This window comes from Chiloscyllium plagiosum, chromosome 1, assembly GCF_004010195.1.
Source record: "Chiloscyllium plagiosum isolate BGI_BamShark_2017 chromosome 1, ASM401019v2, whole genome shotgun sequence".
In the NCBI taxonomy this organism is placed as follows: domain Eukaryota; kingdom Metazoa; phylum Chordata; class Chondrichthyes; order Orectolobiformes; family Hemiscylliidae; genus Chiloscyllium; species Chiloscyllium plagiosum.
In genome coordinates, this window is record NC_057710.1 from 136650057 (window position 1) to 136663420 (window position 13364).

At 38.9% G+C, this 13364-nt stretch overlaps 1 protein-coding gene across 1 annotated transcript; it reads right to left on the bottom strand.

Moving 5' to 3' along the window:
• Positions 1–717: 717 nt before the first annotated feature.
• fga (fibrinogen alpha chain) lies at positions 718–10649 on the bottom strand. The gene is made up of 6 exons (XM_043697907.1): positions 10525–10649; positions 9115–9222; positions 8841–9024; positions 8431–8576; positions 2470–3544; positions 718–2090 (listed from the first exon to the last, which is right to left on the bottom strand). Exons 1-6 carry the CDS (start codon positions 10576–10578, stop codon positions 1384–1386), a joined length of 2274 nt encoding a protein of 757 aa, XP_043553842.1. The 5' UTR covers positions 10579–10649; the 3' UTR covers positions 718–1383.
• Positions 10650–13364: the final 2715 nt, after the last annotated feature.

Consider the following 13364-nt stretch of genomic DNA (forward strand, 5'->3'; position numbering starts at 1 on the left):
GTTTTTTTAAGGGGGAGGTAGGATGATGCTACTTCTTTCCAAGGTTATGTTGTCCTTGTTTTTTTTCAGAGGCGTTATAAAGGGTTTATATACTTGAAGAAGCTTTTAAATGTGTTTTTTTAAAAACACATGTACAATGAAAGGGAGTGGCCCGTTCTCCCAGTTTAGGGTTTGGCTTAGTTTGGTTTGGTTTTAGTGCTGAAAATGTGTTGCTGGAAAAGCGCAGCAGGTCAGGCAGCATCCAAAGAGCAGGAGAATCGACGTTTCGGGCATGACCCTTCTTCAGGAATGAGGAAAGTGTGCCAAGCAGGCTAAGATAAAAGGTAGGGAGGAGGGACTTGGGGGAGGGGCGTTGCTGTGTCTGGCCAAGACACTGGGGTACCTCCTCTAATCTTCCTCAGATGAATGCCATAGAATATAACAGGGCAAAAAAGCACCTCCAACAGTGCAACATTCCCTCAGTAATGCACTAGAATGTCTGCCTGATATTATCTCAAGTTAAAGGTAAACTCTGTGTATCAGGGGATTAGGAGACTGGAACAGGCTCATGGTAATGCCACAGATCTATTTCCTACAAAGTGTAAGTTGCACAGCATGGGGCCGATTCAGGTTGACTGAAGATCAATCGATAGATAAGATGAAATTCAATTAAATTGATAACATGAGACACAGTAGAGATAGACTTTCAACAATCTATCAGTTATATTAAAGCAGATATATCTCAAATTGCCATGTATTTAATATTGATATGCAACAAAACAGAATTCCAAAGAAGCCTTAGCTTAAAAACAGTTCTTGATCCTGCCTTCTCATTGACCAATCTGCCTTCAAACCCAAACATTGAATGTAGCATGAAATTGCACAACAAAAGTGACTCCAAAATCTACGAAGTCCAGAGTATGATTGCTACTAATTGGACTGAAACCTTCACACAACATGCAATTAAGACTAATCCTTTCGCCACTTACATCCTGCTTTCCAGGAGTCAATGAATACTAAGACTAAGGACAATCTTTGGTGGGTTATGATATTGAATCTGTTGTCACAATTGAATCCCACTAGGTCTATTGAATCAAATTGCTTTTTAGTCTTCATGCCTTTGTACCATTTTGAAGATATTGGACCTTGAATGGCCAATTACACAACTGGCATGTGTTCTTGACTGTATTTGAATGAAAAATGAGTGAACAATGAAGACATTGTTCATGATTATCTATTAGATGAAATACAATTACCCATTTATTTAATGTTGTGCAGATCTTTCAACAATTTATTCAAGTGTTCCAATATTCCAGATGAAACATCCAGATGAGAGGTCAATTTTTCTGTGCAAGTCAAACATAACACTTGTACTAGTTAACAACTGAAACTGAAACTCTTGGTCTAACTTGAAGCTTTTGATCGAGTTTTCACTCTTACCACCTTAAGGGAGTAGTCGCCACCTTTGAAAGGGACCCATACCACCCCATTTTCTATTTCATATGGCATGTTGTTACGGGGATCATACAGTCCCCCATTGTAATAAATTCCATTTAGATTAGCCGATTGACAACTGTTGTACCACCAACCTCCTCCATAGAATTCTGCACAGTTCTCCTCCCATTTATCATTATCTCTGTCATAAGTACTAAATTTCATGCTTGCATGGGAGGTATGTTCACTATCCAGAGATATTCCTGATATTAATGCATCCCCAGCATTTCCTCCATAATCGGCAATGTTCAGCCTATAGCTTTCTGATTCAGATCCCACAGTTACAGTGTATTCAGCAAACACCTCATTCCCCGACCAGTCCTCTAGCTCTACACGAAAGATGCTTTCCTTCTGTGTCAGTAAATGGAGGATTTCATTTCCCAGCCAAATATCTCCATGGCCTTGATCATCAATGCTACCAAACCCTTGTTTGTACTCAGCCCAGGATCGGTTAAAGTGAACTGATCCATCCATTCGCTGCTGAACCAATACCCAACCACCCAGTCCAGTGCTCTGATCACAGTAAACTGTCACTACGCCAGCAGAGCCAGTAGGTTTTATCTTGAATAAACCATCTTCATCACCAAATGCATGCTTTTGTATGATGTCATTGCAATCTGAAAACAAATGTTAAAATGCATGTTAAACTGGACATATTGAGAGTAGTTGAACAGCAGTTTGAGTTGGACACAAATAAATAAGCCATTGTTAAACATATATTCCCTGCAATCTGGTTGTCAGCATCACAAAACACACTTTCCAGAAGGCTTTTTAGATATTTTTAAACAAATAAATTCTATACTCAACAGACATTTATATACCTTATACCTTATCAGCTTATGATTTTTTTTTACTGTGTTTGAAAAACAAGTTACAGTCATCAATCAGGAATGCCTATCCACGAACAATGTAGAACACAGTTCATTGATTTGATCTGCATAGTGATCTGTGGGAAAAAAAGCAACAAATTTTAACTTAAGTTATAATTAATCATACCTTTGCCAATGTAGTCTTCAATCTTCTGTACTTTAAAGCTAGGGGCATGCAAATTCAGAAATTCCTCTCCAATTTCATCATCAAAAGATGAGTTTGAGTCCAAAGTAACTTGGGTGGTATTGGAGACTTTTGAAAAATTCTTAGAATCCTTTGTATTGGTGGACTGATGGCCACAGCTACCGTTAACAGATTCAGTATGAGGTGCATTGTCTTTGGAACTTGTCACCTCTTCGGTTGAAGCGCAGGTATGTTTTCTGTTGTTAGTTGTTATAGAATTGTTAAAATGCCCTAAAGTTGAATAATTGTTGAAATCACTAGAACGGTTGGCCTTTTTTTGAGCTAAATTAACAAAAGAGCCCTTACTTCTTTGCTGCAATGATATCTTTTTAAAATTTATTTGTCCTGAATTGAGTAATGACAAATAAGAAAAAGCACCTTGATTGACTGTCTGTATGTCATTGTGTTTGGTGAAAGTTTGATTTATGACAATTTTAGAACCAGATACGGAGTGGTTTGTTTTTGTGGCAGAAGAACTATATGAAGGGGTTGATTTGGCTGAAACATTTGTGAAAAGTGGCTCTTCAATTCTGTTATCAAGGCTACCATGCTTTAAGGATGCATAGGTTTTCTCTGTGCTATTTAGTCCATGGGTTAAGGGCACAATGCTACCCTTCATGCTAGTTGTATGAGTGTCTACACCTTTGATAGTGGATATAATATTTGGAGTCATTGGCGTAGAAGTTAAGAATGAATCTTTGTAAAAGTCAGGATCTAGATGTGAAGTTGCATGTGGTACATCATTCTCTATGGTAATTAACCTAGTGTGGACATCCTCCCAGAACCTAGGATATTCATGATCAATATCAAATTTGAAACTAGTTCCTTTCTTAGATTTCTTCATCAAACTCATTTTCAGCTTATGTATTGGCTTGACATCCACAATCCTGTCCAGTTTTAAGCCTGTCATTGATTGAAGGGATTTCTCCATTTGGGCATTGCTCTCTTTGTTGACTTTGTAAACAACTGATGTTGCACAAGACCCTTTGCAAGATTGTATCTTGATGTCAATGTCAACCTAACAAGAAGAAAGAATATTCAAATCAAGCAACACTAATTATTAATGGGAAGAATGAGAGTTTCTATTTTACTCCTTGCATCCTCAAAGCTTTATAGCCATGGAATTCCCAAAGAGCAACTTGATAGTGAAAGGAATAGTGAAAGAGATAACCTGGGCAGCACGGTGGCTCAGTGGTTAGCACTACTGCCTCGCAGCACCAGAGACCCGGGTTTGATTCCTGCCTCAGGCAACTGTCTATGTGGAGTTTGCACATTCTCCCTGTATCTGTTTGGGCTTCCTCCCACAATCCAAAGAGTTGCAGGTCAGGTGAATTGGCCATGCTAAATTGCCCATAGTGCTAGGTGCATTAGTCAGGGGTAAATCTAGAGTAGGGGAATGGGTCTGGGTGTGTTACTCTTTGGAGGGTTGATGTGGACTTGTTGGGCTGAAAGTCCTGTTTCCATAATCTAATCAAGGATTCCCTTGGATGAATTACATTACTGAGTCATTATTGAAGGCCTACAAAATTCAGCAGCGTATCAATCAGCTGTTTAAAGGAAAACATGGACTGACTCTAAGATTATTGAGTGAAATTATTCTTTGGCAGTAGTACAAAAAAAGTTGGTAGTGAATTGGTCACCCATTTTACACAATGCCCACTGATTTTTCCCATTAACTGGCCTCAAGAATAAAGATACAGTGGATGCAAAATTAATTGTAAGCAGCACGAAACAGACAGCCAAAGGAAGGTCTTTACACGGAGACTTGTGAGACAATGGAATTCACTTCCAAGGTTCGTGATTGAAACGGAAGCATGTTTACATTGGGCGAATGGGGGATGAAGGGAATGTGGACCAAGAGATATTGAGAACAGGGTGGGGAAATGTGATTGACAATTAGATAATTATTATTATAAATTATTGGATCAAATGGCCCATTTTGTCATTTTAATCTTTGGCCCTGATTTTCACAGAACGAGAGTGATTCTGCATAGCAGATAGGACTCAATTCTGGGATTCATATTCCCTTTCCAGAACCCCCAATTTTCACTGGTGATGATTTTAACACCCATTCCGGCCAGCTCCATTGCAAATGATACACCTCTGAGCACTGTGCAGATTTAATGGAATTCGGCCAGATTTACAGGGTTAGATTAGATTAGATTCCCGACTGTATGGAAACAGGCCATTTGGCCCAACAAGTCCACACTGACCCTCCAAAGAGCAACCCACCCAGACCCATTCCCTCACCCTATTTTTACCCCTGACTAATGCTAAATTGTCCATTGTGTTAAGTGCATGACCAATTCACCTGACCTGCACATCTTTTGGACTGTGGGAGGGAATTGGAGCACCCAGAGGAAACCCACTCAGACACGTGGAGAACGTGTAAACTCCACACAGTCAGCCCAAGGCAGGAATCAAACCCGGGTCCTTGGTGCTGTGAGGCAGCAGTGCTAATCACTGAGTCACCATGCCATCCTTATGAGTCATGGTTCAATGTCCCTCAGAGCAGCTATGAACCAGAGTCTAGGTTTGGGAACCTTCTGAAAGTTTATGTCATGTTTCTTACCTTCCACCTTGTAGCTTATGTCAGTTCAATGGCAACTCCTTCCCACCACCCATACCCATGGAACCTTATAGTTCACATGCCAATACTGCAACACATGGCCCACCCACTCCCATGCCCGTAAACAGCATTATGACGCTTGATTGAAAACACAGACTCTTACAATAGGATAATGTGAATAAGTCTGTCGGTACAGGTCCAAAAGAACTGTTGACTTTGACATCTCTGAGGTAATCATTTGTTTTGTCTATAATCTATTTTATCATTGTCTCAATGTCAATTTGCATAAGATTAAGAGGTGTCAGGTGCTTAAAGTTTCTAGATAGATAGATAGATAGAACAGTACAGCACAGAACAGGCCCTTCAGCCCACAGTGTTGTGCCGACCACTGATCCTCATGTATGCACCCTCAAATTTCTGTGACCATATGTATGTCGAGGAGTCTCTTAAATGTCCCCAATGACCCTGCCTCCACAACTGCTGCTGGCAACGCTTTCCATGCTCTGTTATTGATACTTCAAAGGTTGTTTTTTTTGACACATTTGTCAATCACTATTGTTGGAAAACCACTTTTTCTCGAGATCGTTACTTTTTTGAAAGTTACTTTCACTCATTCCAGTGTAACTATGATTGATTAATTGACTCTTCATATAATGCACATTGGGGAAGTTAGCAAGGGGAATATAAGGGTGTGTGATGGAAGCATGAATTGACATTGAGTTGGCATGAGTGCATAGAGTGCCTAGTGGATGTGATGGGGCAAGAACTGTAGTGCCTAAGATGTAACCAAACACCTGGCCAAAGTCTCAGAGAACCAAGGCATAATAAAAGGGATAATAACCATGCTACCCCAGTACTCAGCAGCTTTCATTGCTACTTCAGGTCTGTTTCTGGGTGTAGTGGGCCTGCCTCTATCCTGCACCCATGTGGTTGGACTGAAGCAGGGTGCAAAAGAGCCTATATACTAAGATGGCATTTCTACAGAGTCGGGAAATTTCCTTAATCGAGCTACCTGTATTGGCAGTCAACATCTAAACATTTATGCCTTTCTATGTCTTCCTTAACTAAAATGAAATCCTTGAAACCCAGTTCCAAAAACATCTTATGAAAATAAAGATGTATTTCATGGTCCTTGGTCCAAACATATTAATCAAATGATGGGGTATCATCTACGTTCATTGATAACATATATTACACACAGTGAATTATAATCTGTTATATTTTGTGCCATTTACATGTGGGAGAAGTGTAAGATTTGCAAGAAGACCATAGAGGTTTTGAATGTTTAATAATCAGAGCTGATGTTATTGTTTGACAAGTCAGATCTCATACTGAACTCTGACTTGATGGATTTTCTTTTTATTTTGATGAGGTGGTATCTCCTTGAAGGGAGTATACAATGCTGCAGAAAATTGCTATCTTTTATTGCTACCTTTGCTTCTGGAGCCATGACTCACCTTCTCTCAACCTAGTATAAATACCTCCCTATTTCTCCCCATTTTTTAGCTTTGACAAAGGGTCAGTTAGACTCAAAACGTCAGCTCTTTTCTCTCCTTACAGATGCTGCCAGACCTGCTGAGATTTTCCAGCATTTTCTCTTTTGGATACAATGCTGCAGATTTGGATTTAACTATAAAACAGAAGTTTTTTATACAATAGAAATGAAGATAAAATAGAATGAATCAAATTATTTACAATTAACAAACATTTAACATTTTCGAAGCACATGTTAAAGATATAATTCTGTCAATTCCAACAATATACCATAAGAATATACAAACACCAGAGAGAACATCTTCTCTAGTTTTGGCTTGAACTCCTGAGCATGAGAATGATAACAGTCTGTTGTACAATTCACTGTGTAACTGGGATTTGGGTCTTCACATAACTTGTCCAAGGTTTTAACCAAACACTTCCAGTAAACCTACTTTTAACTATTCTAAACTATCATCTCTGTTTCTCAGGAGCAACTGACTTACATATTGAGCTACAGCTAAGAACCCTGCAGAACTGACAACCTGAAACTAAAAGAAAAATATTTCTTCCCCCAAGCAATGAGTGTTTCACCTAAGCCCAATAAACAATTTCAGAATACGAAAGCTCAATGCATTACATAGTTTGCTTGTAAACTCTCCCAATGTAACTGGAAATCCATTATTCCAAAACAACTTCTGTCAAACTGTGTTTTTTAAAGAGAAATCATCATGGCTAAAGGAATGCTTACAAGTTATTTCTAGTATGCCCTGACAAGGTACTATACAGGAGACTGTTAAATAAGAGCCCATGATGTTATGAACAAGGTTCTGGCATGAATAGAATGGTTGGCTGACTGGCAGAAGGCAGAGAGTGGACATAAAGGGGCCTTTTTCAGGATGGCAGCCATTGATTCTTCAGGGGTCCTGGTGGGACCACAAATTTTTGGCTTTTATGTTAAAGTTGTGGACAAAGGAAATGAAGACATTGTTGCTAAGTTTGCAAATTACACAAAGATAGGTGGAGAGACAGATAGTGTTGAGGAGACAGGGATGCTGCAGAAGGACTTGAATAGGATAGGAGAGTGGACAAAGAAGTGGCATCTTATTGTTATAAAGTTGGTGGGGCCAGGTTAAATGAGTCACTCAAAATAGAGCACATGGAATATAATGTGGGGAAGTGATAAGTCATGAAGCTTTGGAAGAAAACATAGAAGCACAGATTATTTTTAAATATTGAGATGGGAAGATGTTTATATTCAGAGGGATCTTGGTATTGTTATACATAAGGCATAGAAAGCTAACACATAGGTACAAAAAATTAAGATAGAAAACAACATTTTCCTTTGTTATCAGAATTATTATTTATTATTCACTTATTACCAGTGATTCAAGGAAAAAATCCCATCGTCACCTTCGTAGGGCAACTATTGGATGATTAGCAATAAATATTGTTCGGTCAGGGTCACTAAATGTTGAGAACCAATTAACAAGTGGCTGCCAGTTTTAAGGAGATTTTCTCCCTGGATGGATTTCAACACTGCCAAAGCAATTCAATGTTCAGAAAAACTGGAACTTTGAACAGAAATTGTGACAAGGATTTTTGAAAATCCCATTCAATCAATTCTGCCAGGTATGATGTTAATGATGAAGAAAGAATCCTCAGTATTAATACTGTAAATATAACCGACAGACTTTAATACCTGCAACTTTCAAAATGAAAAACTTACACTGTCAAAATAAGTAATAAATAGACTGCAGCGGTTCAAGAAAACAGCTCACCACCACCCTCTCAAAGGCAAGTAGGGACGGCCCAGCCAACAATGCCCACACCCCAGAAATGTGTGAAAAAAAAATCCTTACCTCCAGTCTTAAGACAACCTTGAATTGTTCTAATATGTTATTTTTTAGTCGTTTTAACCTGAGATTTTGACTTTTAGTTTTGTTCTGCAAGATGGTAAGTCTGGAATTCAGATAATCCACCAACTGATAATAAGTGTCCCCAAGTCCTAAAAAAATGACAAACAAATTCTTCTAGCTGGATTTTCATAGAGTTCTGCATGTGTATATTTAAAATAAATTAATAGTTTGAACAAAATCCAAATGAACTTTGAAGTTGCATTTCTTGAATCGAAATTGAATGGGGCTGGAATTATGAGGGGAAATCCTCAAAGAATGTACTATTGTGATAATTTGAGTTTGTCAATCAATTTTAATTAATATGGAGATTAAATCTGAAATCTTTAAGAAATATGAGCAGAGGAACCACTCACCACCCATCCTGCTCAGACTCTGTCTGATTCTGTTGACAGCTTCAGTCACAGTAATATAAGTGTTCCTAAATGCTGTGGAATACATGTCTAACATTCGTTGAAGCCCTTGGATCCTGTTATCATTCTGTTGATTCTCAGTCTCGATTAATCCCTGCATTCTGCACCCAGATGGACATTTAGAGCCCTATTGAGTTAAGGCAAAATTGTAACATAATTTAGCTATTTGCGATGTATAATTTCTCAAAAAAAAATAAATGACAACTGTATCACTTACCCAGTCACCATCCGTACAAATCTGCCATTTCTTTTCTGGACACTGTGTAGATTTAAATTGGTCACCACTTTGAGGATCCCGTGGCTCAAAGGAGGACTGGGACTCAATCTTCAATCATAATAAATAAAAAGGGCATTGTTTTCATATTCAACACTGATTTGCAAACATTGACATGGTATGTTCTCTTGAACAATGGGGAGCTTATGTGTGAAAATAAAATGCACTCATTAATAACAGATGCCATTGCTTTACTAAATTTACAATCATGATTAGACAACATTTATGGCTTTGCATAATAAAACGTATGATATTCTTCTAAACATTGGAGATATTTTCATGTTTTCACTGTTCAAAACAAGCATTTAAAAGAACCTATTTAATTACAGACAGAACACATCATTATGGTGGGATATAAATACTTCCATCGGGCAGTTTTACAGAAACAAGGGGAGCTTACATCTTCTTTGACTAGGTGTCAATAGAGTGGAGCATATCACTTGCCTGCTGTTCCTTCAAAAATTTCATAATTTCAAAATATGAGCATTAAATATATATCTCATGATCTCATGTTAGTTTGGAGTGAAGTAGCTTGAAGTTATACTAACCAGCAACCACCTGCCAACTATACTGAGTTAAGAAACCAAGGTGCACGGCACAAGCAAATAGACTCCATGATGAATACTTTATAACATTAGGAAATAGCAGGTGAGAGTGTCCGCTTCCTCCTCTCTGATCTTCTGAAGAAGCTTCAGTCTACCATCTTGGCTTTGTACCAGAGTGGAGTTATAATGCATTTGGAGACAAGTCAGATTGTTACGTGATGACCTTTAGTTTTTGTCCCTCCCTCAGGATACTTGATATTTCTATGGAACCTCGCTTCCATGGTCTACCACAATTTTCACATCAGCGGACACCCCAAACTACTTTGTATGTGTGGAAATAGCTGTATAACTGAAGCCTTAGCAACACATTGGATAATATTTGCATATGTTTTAAGCTCACTTCACTGGAGATGATAATAATGATATAAGATATGACAATAACCTTTAATTAAATATTTTGTTTTCCATGGAGATAATGTCATTACTCTCAAATAACAAGAACATTTTTTCCTTCAAAAGTTGATTCTTACATTTTCCAACATCCTGTTGCAAATCCCAATCACAAGGACCAACCTACAAAGGAATATAGCACCCCATTTCATTTCATTACATTCACCTAATTCAATACAGATTAACAGCGAATATGTTTCTAAAAGAGCAGTACTTCTGAACTGTTGCAGTTCACAACTACTTTCTAAATTTGCTACTAAGGAGTCATTAGGTTGGCCTACATCCAAGATATAAATCAGAGCCCATGGACCTTCATAATGTTTCCTCTGTCTATGACTTATTCATAAGGAAAACTTACCCAATCAACTAACATGAAGCATACAAACAAACCAAAAGCTTGTTCAGCTCTCATCTTTCTAGCTCTGCAGCAAGGCTTTGAGGAAATGTCACTTGTCTCTCCCTTACCAAATTTCAAACCTACAAAATCACAATCAGTCAGTGTTAGTGGGAAGCCTGTTTACCTGAATTGTGGAGAACCTGTTGATCATTTACCACCCAGGCCTTTCTGACATTCTTGGTTTTTACTGATATTTGTTGACACACCAAAGGTCAATAGATGCTAAAGTCTGTGAAACCTTTAAGCAAATACAACATGGAATTTATGTGGCAACGCACAATGCTTTTAATATAGATGCCTCCACAACAAGTGTAGGTAATAGCAGAGTGGTATTGTTTCTGAATGTATAAACCAGACATCAACATAATGTTCTGGGAAATTGGACTTGAAATCCATCATGTGCAATTTTAATTGAGAATAAGTTGTAAGTAAACAAACAAATAATGCCCATGAATTGGTTGAGCAGCAGAAGAAATATACTCCAAAATGATCTATAAACTAAACTTCCAGTACAGCTACAGCACTGGCATCTATCCAACAATGTGGAAAATTACAAATTAAAATTACTCTTGATCATCAGTAAAATGATAGAAGGTGTTATCATCTGTACTATCAAGCAGCACTTGCTGAGCAATAACCTGCTGATTAATGCTCAGATTGGGTCACTCCAGGACCACTCAGCAAAAAGAGCTGAGGTGAGATGAAAATAACAGCCCTTTTACATCAAGGCTAATATTTGACTGAGTTGGGAATCAAGGTGATCCAGCACAGCTGGAGTCAGTGGGAGTCTGTTCAAAAACTCTCCGCTGTTCAGAATCATACCTATCCAAAAAAAGCCAGTTGCTCGAGATCAGTGATCACAGCTCCAAAGACCACTGCAGCAAATCCTCAGGGTAGTATCTTTGACACAAATAATCTTCATTGTTTAATCAATTACCTTTCCTCCATTATAAAGTAATAAATGGAGATAGAGTCAGAGTCATGGAGTCCTACAGCATGGAGACAGGTCCGTTGGCCCAAACTGATCCATGTCGATCAAAATGCCCATCCATGCTCACCCCCATTTCCCCACACTTTGCCCACATCCTTCTAAACATTTCCTATCCATGTATTTGTCCAAATGTTTTTTAAATGTCGTGAATGTACCCATCTCAATCACTTCCACTGGCAGCTCATTCCATCTGCGTTCCGCCCTCTATGTAAAATGTTATCCCTCATGTTCCCTTTTATTGTTTCCACTCTAACCTTAAACTGATGCCCTCTAGCCCTTGATTCCTTAACCCTGGGAAAAGACTGAGTGCATTTACCCTCTCATAATCTTATGCACTCCTGTAAGATTCCCACCTTAGTCTTCTAAGCTCTAAAGAAAAAATCCTAACTCATCCAATTTCTCTCTATAACTCAGACACTTGAGTCCTGGCAACATCCTTGTAAATTTCTTCTGCACTCTTTAAAAGATTGGAGCGACTGGGCTTGTATACACTTGAGTTTAGAAGACTGAGAGGGGATCTGATTGAGACATATAAGATTATTAAAGGATTGGTCACTCTGGAGGCAGGAAACATGTTTCCACTGATGTGTGAGTCCTGAACCAGAGGACACATCTTAAAAATAAGGGGAAGGCCATTTAGGACAGAGATGAGGAGAAACTTCTTCACCCAGAGAGTGTTGGGTGTGTGGAATGCTCTGCCCCAGAGGGCAGTGGAGGCCCAGTCTCTGGATTCATTTAAGAAAGAGTTGAATAGAGCTCTCAAGGATAGTGGAATCAAGCATTATGGAGATAAGGCAGGAACACGATACTGATTGAGGATGATCAGTCATGATCATAATGAATGGTGGTGCAGGCTTGAAGGGCAAAATGGCCTACTCCTACACTAATTGTCTATTGTCTATTCCAGTTTAATAACATGATTCCTATAGCAAGGTGACCAAGACTGAACACAAGACTCCAAGTACAGCCTCACCAAAGTCCTGTACAACTGCAACAAAACTTCCCAACTTCTATACTTAATGACCTGACTAATGAAGGCCAGTGTGCCAAAAGCCTTCTTCACTCCCCTGTCCACCTGTGACTTCACTTTGTTTGCCAGTAATTGCACCATGTCCCATTCATGACTCATCAGATACTGAAGCAGTCATGCCAAAAATGCAAGACCTGGAAAATATTCGGACAAGTGGCTGGTGAGATTTGTGCCACAGAAATGCCAGGCAATGATCATCTCCAGCAAGATGTATTATCACACCTTGATACTAAATGGCATTACTATCACTGAATCCCATCATGGGGATTCCATTTACCAGAAACTGAAACTGGACTAGCCATTATTACTGCAATGGCTAGAAGAGCTGATCAGAAACTAGGATTACTGCAATGAGTAACTCACTTCCTAACTCCTCAAAGCCCATACTCCATCTACAAGGCACAAGTCAGGAGTGTGATGGAATATTCCTCACTTGCCTGGATGGTTGCAGCTCCAAAATCACTCAAGAAGCTCGACATCAACTAGGGCAAAGCAATCCACTTGTTTGGCACCACATCCACAAGCATCCACTCTCTCCACTGCCAACAGTGTGAACTATCAATAAGATGCACTGCAGAAATTTACAAAAGATCTTTAGACAGCACCTTCCAAACCTGCAACCACTACCATCTAGAAGGACAAGTGCAGCAGATAGATGGGAACACCATCACCTTCACATTCCCCTCCAAGCCACTCACCAACCTGACTTGGAAATATATTGCTATTCCATCACTGTCATTTGGATAATATCCTGGAGTTATCTTCCTAAAGGCATTATAG